General features: G+C 38.0%; 1 protein-coding gene across 2 annotated transcripts in view; it reads left to right on the top strand.

The window, feature by feature from the left end:
• The window catches only part of SCAPER (S-phase cyclin A-associated protein in the ER), a 419,465-nt gene that overhangs the window by 48,846 nt on the left and 352,610 nt on the right, over positions 1 to 18,009 (top strand). For both annotated transcript variants that reach the window (XM_010843297.1, XM_010843296.1), the window contains exons 4-5: positions 2,002 to 2,072; positions 17,644 to 17,841. In XM_010843297.1, coding sequence (XP_010841599.1) covers positions 2,002 to 2,072; positions 17,644 to 17,841 — 269 coding nt within the window. The remainder of the gene's footprint in view (positions 1 to 2,001; positions 2,073 to 17,643; positions 17,842 to 18,009) is intronic.

Below are 18,009 nucleotides of genomic sequence, written 5' to 3'. Positions count from 1 at the left end.
GAGTCGCCAGTCCAGGTTCAATGCACGATACTTGATGCTTGGGGCTGGTGCACTGGGACAACCCAGAGGGAAGGTATGGGGAGGGAGGAGGGAGGAGGGTTCAGGATGGGGAACACAGGTATACCTGTGGCAGATTCATTTTGATATTTGGCAAAACTAATACAATATTGTAAAGTTTAAAAATAAAATTAAAAAAAAAAACAAAAAAACACAAAATGTCACAAATTTTTTGTTAGGCAAAAATTCCTAAGTTTTATAAAATATATATTATGCATATTATTTATACAAGAGCTTTTCTACTACACTTGATAAAGGCTTCAGAAAGAACATAAAGAAAGAGGGAGAAATTTGAAAACGTAAACTAAATGAAATGGGAGCACTGAATATGAAATAGAAAAAGTGAAACAAACTAGATAAAAGTAAAGATCCTCATATAGTCCAGTTGTTTAGAAACACATCTGGAGCTCTAGTGAAGGAAAAAAATACCTGGCCATTTATATTTTTCAAAAAATTCCAAGATGATCTGATATGCATCTCGATTTTAAAAAGTGATTACAGGTTTTTCTATTAAATGGTAGTTTTGGTGATAAAGAATTCTATTATTTTTCCATTTACCAATCATTATAGTGAAGTCGCTCAGTCGTGTCCGACTCTTTGCGACCCCATGGACAGTAGCCAACCAGGTTCCTCTGTCCATGGGATTTTCCAGGCAAGAGTACTGGAGTGGGTTGCCATTTCCTTCTCCAGGGGATCTTCCCAACTCAGGGATCGAACCTGGGTCTCCCGCATTGTAGGCAGATGCTTTAACGTCTGAGCCACCAGGGAAGTCCCATCATTATACAATGGCATTAAGTGAGTAATAATTACAGAATCACAATAATGAAAGATATTTATCAGTTTTCAAAATCAATAGCCAGACAAAAAAATAAAAGATAATTACAATTGCAAGCCATAATGGGAACATGATTAACCTAACATTATAAAATAATTACATACAATTTGGGGGGTCAAGCATAGTGACCAGGAAATACTGAGTTTTTAAGTGTTAAAAAATGTGTCCTTAATTTTATTGTCAAAATAAAATTTGAATTCAAAACGTATTTTCAAAAGAGTTGTATGTAAGTTGAAGGGTATCACTCATTTGGCTGTGTTTTTAAATTGTCAGACTATCTGATTTTTTCCTGTTCTGAGAAAGCCAGTCAATTAAAACAGTCTCTGGTACCTTGGAAATTTGTTTTTTATTATATTTGTAGTTCATGTTGGCCAGTTCAGTTTAGTCGCTTAGTCATGTCTTACTCTTTGCGACCCCATGGACTGCAGCACTCCAGGCCTCCCTGTCCATTGCCAGCTCCCGGAGTTTACTGAAACTTATGTCCACTGAGTCGGTGATGCCATCCAACCATCTCATCCTTTGTCGTCCCCTTCTCCTCCCGCCTTCAATCTTTCCCAGCATCAGGGTCTTTTCAAATGAGTCAGTTCTTCACATCAGGTGGCCAAAGTATAGGAGTTTCAGCTTCAACATCAGTCCTTCCAATGAACACCCAGGGCTGATCTCCTTTAGGATGGACTAGTTGGATCTCCTTGCAGTCCAGGGGACTCTCAAGAGTCTTCTCCAACACCACAGTTCAAAAGTATCAATTCTTCTGCGCTCAGCTTTCTTTGTAGTCCAGCTCTCACATCCATACATGACTACTGGCAAAACCATAGCTTTGACTAGACGGACTTTTGTTGGCAAAGTAATCTCTGTTTTTGAATATGCTGTCTAGGTTGGGCATAACTTTCCTTCCAAGGAGTAAGCGTCTTTTAATTTCATGGCTGCAGTTACCATCTGCAGTGATTTTTGAGCCCCCCAAAATAAAGTCTGCCACTGTTTCCACCATGTATAGATTAGTCTATGGTCTGTAGAAGGGGATTAGGTGTTAGTATGCCTGGAAGATTTGCATAGCTCAGTTTTATATTATCTGTTTGTTGATCTATATATTTATCTATTTTTGCCTTAAGGAAAATCTAAATGTCAAACTGGTGGAAAATCAAAGAGGACAGTTCAAGGCACTCATAAAACATCAAAACAGGTACAGCATGTATAACTTTATTTTTTTGGTTTTAATTTCAGTTATAAATCTACTGTTTCAGGATTTAGATATTATGTTTTATCTTCATATAAAAATTTAATGGAACAACTTTTAACAAATGTGTATAGCATATTATGTGTCTAACTTGTACTAAATACATAGATTAATGTGCTTCTTATAACAACCCTTTGATGTTACAGGCATTATTATTATCTTCATGAGGAAACTAGGTAGAGAGAATTTATGTAACTTACTAGTATGTAACACAGCCAAGATTTGAACCCATTCTATCAGTTTCTACATTTTACACTCTTAACTCCTCTGTGGCACATTCCATATTTGTGAGTTCTTCTATGATCTATTTTCTCAGTATAATGATGCCTTTCAATTGTAGGATAATCAAGATGTATTGAATCTAAAATTTTTTCAAATTATTCTACTAGATTCTTAGAACACAAGCCTACCTTATTTTTAAAAATGTTTTTGCATATTTATGCTGCTGCTGCTAAGTCGCTTCAGTCGTGTCCGACTCTGTGCGACCCCATAGACGGCAGCCCACCACGCTCCCCCGTCCCTGGGACTCTCCAGGCAAGAACACTGGAGTGGGTTGCCATTTCCTTCTCCAATGCAAGAAAGTGAAAAGTGAAAGTGAAGTCGCTCAGTCGTGTCCGACTCTTAGTGACTCCATGGACTGCAGCCTACCAGGCTCCTCCATCCATGGGATTTTCCAGGCAAGAGTACTGAAGTGGGGTGCCATCGCCTTCTCCATTGCATATTTATAGTTAGCTTTGTAATCTATGGGTATTTTATCTGACCTTTTCATACAATTTTATTTTGATGTTATCAAATATATCAATATGTATTATGTAAACCGAAAACTATGCATAAGGAAAACATGGACTTACAATCAAGGTGACATTGTGAGTCCATAAAATATTCTCCACTTATCACACACAAGAGGCATAAATGATAAAATATATTTTTTTAGTGTGTAATATTCAGCAGCTAATTTCCACAAGGTTTTTTTCTTTTTTTTAAATTTATTTATTTATTTTTTTTTAATTTTTTTTTTTTCAATTTTAATTTAAAAAAATTATACATGTGTTCCCCATCCTGAACCCTCCTCCCTCCTCCCTCCCCATACCATCCCTCTGGGTCGTCCCAGTGCACCAACCCCAAATTTGCTCTACCATATTGAGTTGGTTTCTGCCATACAGTATTTTTTTTTAATTAAAGAGACAAAGGATTTTCAAAAATAAAATAAAAATCCCAGTGGATTAGGAGTAAAACAAACAAAAATATTCACAGGTAAATGGAGTTGGGGACACACACTTACTAGACAAGTCCTATGGGATAAGGAAGGCTGAAACACCCTGACTGTAGTGGGAAAACAGATCCAGACTCATGGTATAAAACTTTAGGTTTGTGCAGTGTTCTGCACTAGGAGACAAAAAATGCTACAATCTGCCTGGGGTTGTGGCCTGTGATAATTGACATCTGAAGCAATAAAAGAGAGTGGCCCTCTGGCTCATGACTAAGTCAGCTATATTCTTGAAGGTTGAGAGCTTTAAGTCCCCAATAAAAGACCTCTGAAAGTGGGACCATGGTGGGCCAGATGATGGTAACCATAAAACCAGTACACATGTAGTGAGCGTGAGCGAAGTGAAAAACTAAAGTAAAAGAAAAACACAAAATAAGGTTGCAAAATAAAATATCAGAGCACATGAGAAAAATATAAGATGTAAACAACACATTCCACAAATGAGAGATGAGGTAATGAAAAAAGGTCACTTTTCAGCAGTCTATTTGTTTATTATTTTTGGCTGTGCTGGGTCTTCATTGCCGTGTGGGCTTTTCTCTGGTTGTGGCCAGTGGGGCTACTCTCTAGTTGTGGTGTGTGGGCTTCTCACTGCAGTGGCTTCTCTCGTTACAGAGCACAGGCTCTAGAGCACATGGGCTTCAGTAGTTTTGGGCTCTGGAGCATAGGCTAAATATATAAGCCTGTGTGGCACACGGGCTTAGTTCTCAGAGGCACGTAGATCTTCCCCAAACAGGGATTGAACCCATGTCTCCTGCGTTGCCAGGTGGATTCTTTACTACTGAGCCATCAGGGAAGGCCCATAAGGTCGTTTTTTGAAAGAAGATTTTCAAATAAATGAGTTTAAATTCCTCAAGGGAAAGATGAAATAAAAAAAGGAAAATTCTGAAATAAAAGATGGATGTTAATTTTGAACATTTATAGATAAAAGTGAACATGTTAGAAATGAAAATGTTAGTGAAATTTTTAAAACCTACAATTAGTAAGGATAAATTATATTGAAAAAAGAGATTAAAGAGAGAATTTACAAATTGAAAGATATTACTTAAGAGGATTTAGAACATATCTCAGAGAACTGAAGGGATGGAAAATAGGAAGGAGGAATTGATTGAGAAATTCTAAGATATGCCTTCTAGGACTTTTGAAATAGAGGATGAGTAGTGGGCATGCAATATTTGGAGAAAATACTGTTGACATTTTCCTTACTTTGAGTTCTCAAGAGGGTAACTGTAGAGCTGAGCAGGCTAAATAAAAATAGATTTATACTTAGATACATTGTAGAGAAGGGCTGTGGTAAAGAAACTGCCTGCCAGTCCAGGATCCCCTGGAGGAGGAAATGGCAACCCACTCATGGACAGAAAGAGTTGCACAGAGTCAAACATGACTGAGCAACTTAGCATGCATGCACATTCTAGAGAACCGGCAAAATGTTAGAGTTAAGGATAAAATTCTTAAAACCCCAGAAAGTGAACAAAACCACAGAGGAATAACAATAACCCTTGTTATGAACAAAAGAAGAGTGGAGCAATATCTGCAGTTATAAGGTGAAATAACCTTTAATCGAGAATTCTGTGCCCATTCAAATGATAATTCACGTGCAAGAGTGAAATAAAGCCATTTTTAGATGTACAAATGCTAAGGGTTTGCCACCTACAGACCGTTAATGAAAGGACTATTAAAGATATACTTCAGCAAAGAAGAAAAGGTAACCTGGAGGAGGGAGCTAGATAAAAAGGTAGCTGTAAAATATGTCAGTAAATCTCATTAACTATTGATGTTTTTAAAAAACACACAGTTAAATTTAGAAAGGTGGAGATACAATCTTAAACAATATTAAGACATAGAAGATAGATTGTAGGAGTTTGGAGGGAAGTTAGTGTGATAAAATCCTTGTCTTCTTTAAGAAGGAGTCTTTGTTTGCGGCTGGCTACTAAAGGAAGAAAACAAGTGGGCACGATTTCCAAATAAACAGAGGAAAAGAGAAAGTGAATAAACCAAAGCTTACCCACTCCAGTATTCTTGGGCTTCCCTGGTGGCTCAGATGGTAAAGAATCTTTTTGCAATTCAGGAGACCTGGGTTCGATCCCTGGAAGGGGAAGGTCCCCTGCAGAAGGGAGTGACTGCCGACTCCAGTATTCTTGCCTGGAGAATTCCATGGACTGTATAGTCATGGGGTTGCAAAGAGTCAGACACGACTGAGTGACTTTCACTTTCAACTAAATAGAAGACAAGAAAAAAAGAGGAAAAATCATAGTAAGTGAAAAACACGAAAGATAGTGGTAGATATTAAATATAAATATTTTAGCAAGCATAATGCATGTTAACTGATGAAATTCAGTTCCTAAAAGTCAAGATGGTTGAATTAAACCTCTCATTTTGAATTGAACTATATATTGCTTAATTTAAGATTGCTGGGAGAACTATCAATAACCTCAGATAGGCAGATGACACTACCCTTATGGCCGAAAGCAAAGCGGAACTGAAGAGTCTCTTGATGAAGGTGAAAGAGGAGAGTGAAAAAGCTGGCTTCTAACTCAACATTCAAAATACTAAGATCATGGCATCTGGTCCCATCACTTCATGGCAACTAGATGGGGAAGCAGTGGAGAAACAGTGACAGACTTTTATTTTCTTGGGCTCCGCAGATTACTGTGATGATTGCAGCCAGGAAATTAAAAGACGCTTGCTCCTTGGAAGAAAAGCTATGACAAACCTAGACAGCATGTTAAAAAGCAGAGACATTACTTTGCCGACAAAGGTCTGTATAGTTAAAGCTTTGGTTTTTCCAGTAGTTGTGTATGGATGTGAGTTGGACCCTAAAGAAGGCTGAGCACCAAAGAATTGATGCTTTTGAATTGTGATGTTGGAGAAGACTCTTGAGAGTCCCTTGGACAGCAAGGAGATCAAAGCAGTCAACCCTAAAGGAAGTCGACCCTGAGTATTCATTGGAAGGACTGATGCTGAAACTGAAGCCCAATACTTTGGCCACCTGATGTGAAGAGGAGAGTCATTAGAAAAGACCCTGATGCTGGAAAGATTGAAGGCAGGAGGAGAAGGAGATGACAGAGGACAGAGGATGAGAAGACATTACCAACTCAATGGACATAAGTTTGAGCAAGCTTCAGGAGATGGTGAAGGAAAGGGAAGCCTGGCATGTTGCAGTCCATGGGATCGCAGAGAGTCAGACGTGACTGAGTGACCGAGCAACAGCAAATATACTGCTTATAAGAGACACACTTAAAATGTCAAGGAAAGGTTTGAAACGAAGAAAGAGAAAAAAATCCAGGCAAAATACTTTATGTTTTAGATGTACTCTAAAGCTAGAATAGTAGTATTCATATCAAACCAGGTGAAATTGAACATGAAAAGCATTGATAACAGAAAGAAGGAAATTATATAATGGTAAAATGAATAATCATGCAAGGAGTATAAAAGTACAAATCTTTTAGGTACCTAACAGCATAGACTTGAAATATTTAAAGCTCAGTTTAATAGAATTACAAGGGGGAAAGGTGTATTCATGATCATAGTGGTTAATATTAATATCCTTTACTCAGAAACTGATAGATCAAGCAGAAAAAAATGGCAAGAATATAGAATTAAGATACAATTATGCTTGAGCTCATATAAATACATACATGTATGTGTATATGTGTATATTCATTGGCACTCAAATAGTGTACACAAAGCATATGCAAAAATTGATCACTTCCTAGGTTATAAAGAAGTCTCAGTAAATAGAAGTCAGACAACAGTATAGAATCCAGACACAACCTGTTCTCTGACGGTAATGCAATTAAATGACAAATAAAATATAAGATTATTTTCACATAATATAAAAAATAAATTATTGATGGGCTAAAGAACAAATGAGAAAAGAAAAAATTTAAATTATCTGGAAGGATATATTTATGACATTGAATTACAAGAAGCTTTCTTAGATAAGACAAAAGCATAATTGATGAATATATTAAAATTTATATACTAAAAAACTTAAGATGAGCCTGACTGGGAGAAGATACCATATATTAAGACTTTATAAAAGTTAAAATTCATCAGTAAAAGGACAAATAACCCAATAAAAAATGCGGGAAACTTGAATAGCCTGTAAACTTATGAAAAGATGCTCGGTTTCAGTAGTTATCAGGGAAATATCTCTGCATTACTCATGAAATTCTACCAGTTTGCCCTCTAGAAGTGAGTTTATCATCAGCAAAATTTTCTTTGTTCCTTTTTTCTCTGAACATCCCGTTTACCTTCTTGTTCTAGATAAACGCTGACTCACCTGTGGGGATACTGCCTCTTCCAGTTGTTTTAAGTAGTAATTGTCTCCCTCCCACCTCACCCCCACAGCACTCCTGCCTCTGATCCAGGAGGTGGATTATGTTTCATGCTTCTTCCTCACTGGTATTTCAGGCAGTCTTTCTCCCATCTCCTAAACTCCACACATTTGAAGCACACGCCATCAGGCTATACCACCTGCTTCCCCTTCCTGTTGCAGCACATTTAAATAGAATTCCAGGTCACTTCTCCTTATTCCTTGAAGGTATAATTTTCAGGCTCAGTGTGTGCGCTCTACCATTTGCTATCCTCTAAATTTCTCACATTTCTTTCCTCCAGTGGTTTTGTCTTCTGCTCATTCCTATGGTCTTGCCTTGTTCTCCCTAGCAGTGACTCTCCTTCTAGGATCTCAGTCTCAGCTCTCCCTCTTCTACCTGTCATCTTTCTTTCTTCCTTTTTCTCTCTGATCGTGTGACTCTAATAATTCTTTGTGGTCTATAGATTCCATGCAATCTATAATTTACTGATCCTACCACCCTTTCATTATTCCTTATACTCCATATAAGGAAAACAATAGAATGGGAAAGACTAGAGCTCTGTTCAAGAAAATTTGACATACCAAGGGAACATTTCATGCAAAGATGGGAACAGTAAAGGACAGAAATGGTATGGACCTAACAGAAGCAGAAGATATTAAGAAGAGGTGGCAAGAATACACAGAACTATACAAAAAAGATCTTCATGACCCAGATAACCATGATATGGTGTGATCACTCACCTAGAGCCAAGTGTCCTGGAATGCGAAGTCAAGTGGGCCTTAGGAAGCATCACTACAAACACACTTAGTGGAGATGATGGAATTCCAGCTGAGCTATTTCAAATCCTAAAAGATGATGCTGTGAAAGTGCTCCACTCAGTGTGCCAGCAAATTTGGAAAACTCAGAAGTGGCCAAGGACTGGAAAAGATCAGTTTTCATTCCAATCCCAAAGAAAGACAATGCCAAAGAATGTTCAAACTACTGCACAATTGCACTCATCTCACACACTAGCAAAGTAATGCTCAAAATTCTCCAAGCCAGGCTTCAACAGTACATGAACCATGAACTTCCAGATGTTCAAGCTGGATTTAGAAAAGGCAAACCAGAGATCAAATTGCCAACATCTGTTGGATCATCAAAAAAGCAAGCATTTCAGGAAAACATCTATTTTTGCTTTATTGACTATGCCAAAGCCTTTGACTGTGTGGATCACAACAAACTGTGGAAAATTCTGAAAGAGATGGGAACACCAGACCACCTGACCTGTCTCCTGAGAAATCTGTATGCAGGTCAAGAAGCAAGAGTTAGAACTGGACATGGAACAACAGACTGGTTCCAAATTGGAAAAAGAGTACGTCAAAGCTGTATATTGTCACCCTGCTTATTTAACTTATATGCAGAGTACATCATGCAAAATGCCAGGGTAGATGAAGCACAAGCTGGAATCAAGATTGCCAGGAGAAATATCAGTAACCTCAGATATGCAGATGATACCACTTTTATGGCAGAAGAACTAAAGAGCTTCTTGATGAAAGTGAAAGAGGAGAGTGAAAAAGTTGTCTTAAAACTCAACATTCAGAAACTGAAGATCATGGCATCCAGTTCTATTACTTCATGCCAAATAGATGGGAAACAATGGAAACAGTGAGAGACTTCATTTTTTGGGACTCCAAAATCACTGCAGATGGTGACTGCAGCCACGAAATTAAAAGATGCTTGCTCCTTGGAAGAAAAGCTATGATAATCCTAGACAGCATATTAAAATTAGAGACATTACTTTGCATTCAAAGCTATGGTTTTTCCAGTGGTCATGTATGGATGTGAGAGCTGGACTACAAAGAAAGCTGAGCGCAGAAGAATTGATACTTTTGAACTGTGGTGTTGGAGAAGACTCTTGAGAGTCCCCTGGACTGCAAGGAGATCCAACCAGTCCATCCTAAAGGAGATCAGCCCTGGGTGTTCATTGGAAGGACTGATGTTGAAGCTGAAACTCCAATACTTTGGCCACCTGATGTGAAGAACCGACTCATTTGAAAAGACCCTGATGCTGGGAAAGATTGAAGGCGGGAGGAGAAGGGGACGACAAAGGATGAGATGGTTGGATGGCATCACTGATGCAATGGAAAATAGTTTGAGTTAGCTCTGAGAGTTGCTGATGCACAGGGAAGCTTGGCGTGCTGTGGTCCATGGGGTCGCAAAAGAGTCAGACACGACTGAGTGACTGAACTGAACTGAATACTTCATATGGCCACACTTTCCTGGAAACCCAACTGATATTCTGTGGTTTGCCTGTCATAATGGTGTTCTTGCATATTCTCCCAACTGTCTGGCTACCCTATCCCTTAGTAGTTCATGTTTGACAGAGCTGTCCTCATTATAGCCACCTTTATACCTATTATGCTCTGTACTCATGCATTTGAATGTAGCCGGAGAAAAGTATCAATTATGTTGAATAGGCTTTTTTGACCTTTATGACCACGCTCCCTATATGGCTAATTCTGTCCCAAAATCCTATTTCATATCCCTAGTTATTCATTTCTGTCCAGATGCCATGGGCATTAAAAGAGGATAATAAAAGAATACTATTAAGAGCCCTTTGTCACAAATAACCGGGACTAAATGAACTGACTGCTTGAAAGACAGAATCTGTGAAAACTCACTCAAGATGAAATAGACACTCCAAATAAATATAAATCTGTTAAAGAGATTAAGTCAATAATCGATAACCTTCCAAAACAGAAAGTACCAGGCCGAAACTGATTAATTGTTGAATTCTACCAAGTGTCTTAGGAAGAAATTATATAAATTCTCTATAATCCATTGTAGAGGGCAGAAGCAGGGGGAATCCTTCCTAACTCATTTTATGAGGCTGACATTACTATACCACCAAAACCAAAGACTCTACAAGAAAACTGCAGACCAATGACTCTCATGAACATAGATATAAAAATCCTCAACAAAATATTAGCAAGTCATATCCCACAATATTTAAAAAGAATGACACCATGAGCAAGTGGGATTTATCCCAAATGTGCAAGGTTGGTTCATCATTTGAAAATAAATAATGGAATTCATCACAGCAACAGGCTAGAAAAGAAAAATCCTGTTATTATACCAGCAGATGCAGGAAAAAAAAGTTTGACTAAATTCTCCAACAATAAAAGATGATGAAAATCTTTTTAATAGACTAGGAATAGAGGGGAACTTCCTCAACTTAATTTAAAAAGAAAACAAAACCCTACAGCTAACATGATACTAATGGGAGAAACTAGAAGCTTTCCCATTAAGGTCAGTTATGAGGCATTTCTTTTTAACATTGTGATAGTAGTTCTAGTTCATGCAATAATACAAGAAAAGAGAATACAAGGTAAACAGATTGGGAAGGAAGAAATAAAACTGTCTTTGTTCATAGATGACATGATCATCTATGTAAGAAATCTGAAAGAATCAACCAAAAAACTCCTATAACTAGTAATTGATTATAGAGGATTGCAAGATACAAGATTAACATACGAAAGTCAGTTGCTTTCTTGTGCACCACCAATGAGTTAGTGGTGTTTGGAATTAAACGCATAGTACCACTTCATATCAGCACTCCTCAAACTTAAGTAGGTAGGTATCAATTTAACAGAGTATATAGAAGATTTATGTGACGAAAATGATAAAACTTTGATGAGTGAAATTAAAGCACTAAATAAATGGAGAGATGTTCCATGTTCATGAATAGGAAGACTCAATATTGTCAGGATATCATTTCATTCCATTTTGAAGAACATAGTCAATACAATCCCAGCAAATTATTTTATAGATATCAATAAACTTCTAATGTGTATATGGCAAAGCAAAAGACACAGAATAGGCAACACAGTATTGAAGGAGAAGAACAAAATTGGAAGACTGACACCAACCAACTATAAGACTTACTGTAAAGCTACAGTAATTAAGGCAGGGTGATATTGGCAGAAGAAAAGACAAATAGATATATGGAACAGAATAGAAAGCCCAGAAATGGACCCACATAACAGTCAACTGACCTTTGACAAAGGAGCAAAGCCAATACAATGGTGCAAAAATAGTCTTTTCAACAAACAGTGCTGGAACAACTGGACATCTATATGGGAAAAAAAAAATCCAGACACAGACCTTCCAAGCTTCACAAAAAATTAACTCAAAATGAGCCATTGACCTTAAATGTAGAAGTGTAAAACTCCTAGCTGATAACGTTGGAGAAAACCTAAAAGACCTGGGGTATGATAATGACTTGAGGTACAGGAACAAAGGCATGGTTCCTGAAAGAAATAATTGATAAGCTGGATTTCATTAAAATTAAAAACTTCTGCAAAAGACAGTGTTAAAAAAATGAGAAGGCAAGTCACAGACTTGGGAGAATATATTTGGAAAAAGACATCCAATGAAAGATATCCAATAACACCCGATAACATGAGGTAACTGTTATCCACAATATACAAAGAACTCTTAAAACTCAACAGTAAGAAACAACCTGATTGAAAAATGAGCTGAAGACCTTAACAACCAGCTCACCAAAGAGGATGTACAAATGGCATATGAAAAGGTATGCCACATCCTATGCTGTCAGGGAAATGCAAATTAAAGCAATGAGCTACCATCACACACCTATTAGAATGACCAAAATTGGGAACTCTGACAACTCCAATTGCGGGTGAGGATGAAGAGCCACAGAAACTCTCATTCAATGCTGGTGGGAATTCAAAGTGAGAATTCAGCCACTTGGGAATACAGGTTGGCAGTTTCTTACAAAAGTAAATATACTCTTACCTTGTGATTCTACAGTCATGCCCTTGGTATAGATGAAGATGAGTTGAAGACTTACGTCTACACCAAAACATGAACATGGGTTTATAGCTGCCTTCTTTATAATTGGCAAAACTTGGAAGCAACTAAGATGCTGTTCAGTAGATGAATGGGGAAATAAACCATGGTACATCTAGGCAATGGAATATTATTCAGCTCTAGAAAGAAATGCTCTATCAGGCCATGAAAAGACGTAGAGGAAATTAGTTGTGTATTATTAAGTAAAAGAAGCCAATTTGAAAAGGTTGCATACTGTATGATTCCAACCTTAAGATGTTTTGGAAAAGACTAAATATGGAGATGGTAAAAAGATCAGTTGTTGCCAGACGTTTAGGTCCATAGGCTTTGTCAGATTATCAGGGGGAGCTGACAAGAGTTCTAAGAGAGGGAAGTGAGAAATCTGTTTTCTCCTTCCCCTTTCCCTCTCTTTTTCTTTCTTTCTTCCTTGTTTTCTCTCAAAAATGATTGATTAAATTAGTATATAGCATTTGTTATTTTGAATTTTATTTAAAACATGAAGTTCAGTTGTGTTTAGCTTTTTCCAGAAATTTAGATCGCTTTGTCTTCTGTTGCATATCTTGGAAACAGGCACAGTAAGCCATATCAATGAGATCAGTTCAGTCACTCAGTCATGTCCAAATCTTTGCATCCTCATGGACTACAGCATGCCAGTCCTCCCTGTCCTGTCCTGTCCATCACCAACTCCCGGAGCCTACGGAAACTCAAGTCCATCACACTGGTGATGCCATCCAACCATCTCATCTTCTGTCATCCCCTTATCATCCTACCTTCGATCTTTCCCAGCATCAGGGTCTTTTCAAATGAGTCGGTTCTTTGCATCAGGTGGCCAAAGTATTGGAGTTTCAGCTTCAGCATCAGTCCTTCCAAAGAATATTCAGGACTGATTTCCTTTAGGATTGACTGGTTGGATCTCCTTGCAGTCCAAGGGACTCTCTCAAGAGTCTTCTCCAACACCACAGTTCAGAAGCATCAATTCTTCAGTGCTCAGCTTCTTTAGAGTCCAGCTCTCATATCCATACATGACTACTGGGAAAACCATAGCTTTGACTAGATGGATCTTTGTTGGCAAAGTAATGTCTCTGCTTTTTAATATGCTGCCTAGGATTGTCATAGCTTTTCTTCCAAGGAGTAAGCATCTTTTAATTTCATGGCTGCAGTCACCATCTGATTTTGGAGCCCCAAAAAATAAAGTTTCTCAGTGTTTCCATTGTTTCCCCATCTGTTTGCCATGAAGTGATGGGACCAGATGCCGTGATCTTAGTTTTCTGAATGTTGAGTTTTAAGACAACTTTTTCACTGTCCTCTTTCACTTTCATCGAGAGGCTCTTTAGTTCTTCTTAGCTTTCTGCCATAAGGGCGGTGTCATCTGCTTATCTGAAATTATTGATATTTCTCCTGGCAATCTTGATTCCAGCTTGTGCTTCTTCCAGCCCAGCATTTCTCATGACGTACTCTGCATGTAAGTTAAATAAGCAGAGTGACAATACACATCTTTGACATACTCCTTTCCTGATTTGGAACCAGTCTGTTGTTTCGTGTCCGGTTCTAACTCTTGCTTCTTGACCTGCATACAGATTTCTCAGGTCAGGTGGTCTGGTATTCCCATCTCTTTCAGAATTTTCCACAGTTTGTTGTGATACACAAGACAAAGGGTTTGGTGTAGTCAATAAAGCAGAAGTAGATGTTTTTCTGGAACTCTCTTGCTTTTTTGATGATCCAGCAGATGTTGGCAATGAAATAGTTACCTAATTTTGAATCTTGGCATTGTCTCTTTTTTCTCCTGTAAAAAACAGAGCTAATAGTAGAAACTATGATGGGCTTCCCTGGTGGCTCAGTGGTAAAGAATCCTCCTGCCAAAGTAGGAGACATGGGTTCAATCCCTGGTCCGCAAAGGTCCCACATGTCTTGGGGCAACTAAGCCTGTGTGCCACAACTATTGAGCCTGTACCCAGAACCTGGGAGCCTCAACTACTGAGCTCCTATGCTGCAGCTGCTGAAGCTCTCGTGCCTAGAGCCCAGGTTCTGCAGCAAGAGAAGCCACCACAGTGAGAAGCCTGCACACCGCAACTAGAGAGTAACCTCTACTTGCCACAACTAGAGAAAAGCCCATGCAGCAATGAAGACCCAGCACAGCCAAAAAATAAGTAAATAAAAAATAGTAACTCTGGTAATAATTACTTCAAAGACTAAATGAAATATAGCTATATGGAAAGCACTTAACACAGTGCCTGGCACATAGCAAGCATGCCGTGAATGTTAAGTGCTGCTGCAATTTTTATTATCACTGCTATTATTTTTGTCGGTGGTTGGTAGAGAACCCTATATTTTGAAACTTTATACAGACTTATCAGACAATTTGACATGTCTCTTCTATCTTTCTCCACAAGTTTGGCAGTTTTGCCAGTATTTTATTCACATTTTTCTTTGAGTATATTTCTTTTCCTCTTTATCTTTCCCCCTCTAATCATACCTAACATTATATGTGTACTTACTGTGGGCTAAGTGCTTTGTGAAATGTTCTGTGAACAGTGAAGCAGAAGTTGGAAGTCTAGGTTCTGGTCCCAGTTCTGTCATTCAGCCTTTTGACTGGGTCAACAGATTGAATCTTACTAAGCCTTAGTTTAGTCATGTACAGAATAGGGATAATAATACTTGTCCTGTCTTTATAGTAATACTTTGTTTTGAATATTAAATGATATGTTTTCAAGAGGGTGGGACAAATTCAGAGAGTAGCACTGACATAGTATACTACGGTGGTGAAATAGCTGGCTAGCAGGAGGCAGCTGCATAGCACAGGGAGCTCAGCTCGATGCTCTGTGATGACCCAGAGGGGTGGGATGGAGAGCAGGAGGGAGCCTCAACAGGAAGGGCATATGTGTATACTTACAGCTGATTCACATTGTTATAAGCAGAAACCAACACAGCACTGTAAAGCAATTGTTGTTTAGTTGCTAAGTTGCTTTACGACCCCATGGACTGTAGCCCTCCAGGCTTCACTGTTCATGAGATTTCTCAGGCAGAAGCACTGGAGCAGATTGCCATTTCCTTCTCCAGGGGATCTTCCCAACCCAGGGATCGAACCTGCATCTCCTGCTTGGTAGGCTGATTCTTTACCACTGAGTCACCAGGGAAAGCGTAAAGCAATTATCCTGCAATTTAAAAAAGCCCTTCATAAAATAAAATAAATATGCAGATATAAAGTATTGCTATTTTTGTCAAACTTAAATGTCAGATTTGCATAGTACATTGCCCTTCAGATGGAATTACCTAGATGTAATTTATTCCTTTCTAGAGTCTTTCTTAATAGAAGTCTCACATAGAGCAATCACAGAGAATAGAAACATCTTAACTTGAAAGCAGTTTTGCCTATTATGCATTTTAAGAAAGGTTGGTTAAAGTATTTGAATAACATACATATGGATACACGATAGGATAAATACATAAATGGGTGAAGATGAGTTAGAGTATTTTTGAGAATTTCATACTAAGATTAGTGTCTGAATTCACAGGAAGCTACTAGTGCTTCACTGATTATTCTAGAAAAAGTTTGTGATGGAGGTATAATTCAGGAAAATTCAAGTGAATTTTAAGTTTGTGTGGAATATAGGGAGAGAAATGAGGTGGTCGGGAATGCACAGGGCGTTGGGGTGCAGTGTAACGGGAAGTCAGTGGTGTAATTGCAGAGCTGTAACTGGAAGATGGTCTCCTGTGGCTCTGTGATCTTGGACAAACCAGCCTCTAAATCTCAGTTTCCTAAGCTGTAAAATACAGTTAATAATACATACTTTAAAATTTGTATAAGGGGATATTTGCCATCATAATTAAATCATTACTACTAGAGTTGGAAAGTACTTGGAGAGCCGTTAAGGCAAAGGTTTTGTGGGTTGTTGATGATTACTTTAAATTTTATTGCTTGAGTGTTGAGAATTTGGGCCTGGATTAGGACTGTAAGATAAAATAGTTACTAATTTTTATTTGCTGGGTCTGACAGCCTTCATCTGGATGTGGGACTGTGGAAGGAGGATGAGCAGCTCCATCTCAGCCTCTTAAGTGTGTGTGTCTTTGTGTGTGTAAATGTTTTGTTTGCTTGCCTTTTGGTAACGAAGATTCTGTATAAGCCAAAGGCTGGCTAGAAAAGAGTTTTCAAGTATAGAAATCACTGTTACTTTGAAGGCCAAAGTGTAAAACAAAACTGAAGCCTATTAGCTTCTATTTTGGATATTCTTCACTCTGGGACTCTTATATGAAGAAGGGAAAACAAACCAGCTAATAGGAATGGCTTACACACATCCAGGACAACCCAAAGAAACTTGGGAGTGTTTGCTGTTCTAACTGTGGTACAAGCATTTATTTACTTCTCAGTTTAAGTAGCCACAGAGAGAAAAGCAACTTGTTTGTACTTCTAGTGAGAAGGTTCAAGTCTTCCTATAAACTACACACTCATGTTTGTGGTGGAATGATTCTTTGGTAGTCTATAAAAGTATAGAATATAATCTTGTATTTCCAAAATCTGCCTGTGCAACCAAGGAAAGACTGGGTCGTATGAATGCTGTAGTTACTTTATTTGGTGAATCTGCTCTGCAGCTGATGCTTGGTTTTCTTCATCAGTATTCTTTTCTAGTAAATTGTTTCGTGTTTATATATTGATTTTTACTTTTAGTGGAAAAATGGTTTAAGATAAAGTTTAAGTAACCGAATATAAGTAGAGAATATGTCATTTCTAAATGAAAGGAGTATATGCCAGCAGTTTCACAATGATGAAATGGGTATCTGTTATTTGGTAATGTATTTAAATGTGCCATACATGTATTTTGGTAAACCAGGAGCCCTTTTAGTGCTCCTTTTCGACCAAGCGTCTATTCATCATTAAAATCATCCTAATTTTCAGTGAGACATGTAATTGATATTACAGACCTGCTGATTTAATTTAAAATGAGAAGCTTTGTTTTGGTGAATTCAGTATGATGTGAAAAGAAAGACATCGTGTTTTTAAGTATTTATGTTGAAAAATGTGATTTATACAAAAATCTAGTTCCTGGAGGCATCAAAAAAATTTTTTTTTCATGTTTTATTTCATCAGAACACTACAGTAGACTGTAAAATGACATCATCTGCAGCTGGAGATAAACACTTTGATAAAAGTCCCACTAAAACAAGACACCCTCGGAAAGTTGATCTAAGAGCTCGATACTGGGCATTTCTTTTTGACAATCTTCGCCGGGCAGTAGATGAAATCTATGTGACTTGTGAATCAGATCAGAGTGTGGTGGAATGTAAGGTAAGGTTTGCTTTAAGTTTTTGTAATCCATTTGACGTCGGATTCGCCAGTTTTTGCTCTATCTAACTTGATTATTTACCTCTGTATACAGTCCTTCAGTATTAACTGTAATCTCCATGCTACACACTACATCCTCAGAACTTAGTCACCTTAAAACTGAAAGTCTGT

The sequence above is a fragment of the Bison bison genome, unplaced genomic scaffold (genome assembly GCF_000754665.1).
Source record: "Bison bison bison isolate TAMUID 2011002044 unplaced genomic scaffold, Bison_UMD1.0 scf7180017864181, whole genome shotgun sequence".
NCBI classification, from domain to species: Eukaryota; Metazoa; Chordata; class Mammalia; order Artiodactyla; family Bovidae; genus Bison; species Bison bison.
This window is presented reverse-complemented; position numbering and strand designations above follow the sequence as displayed.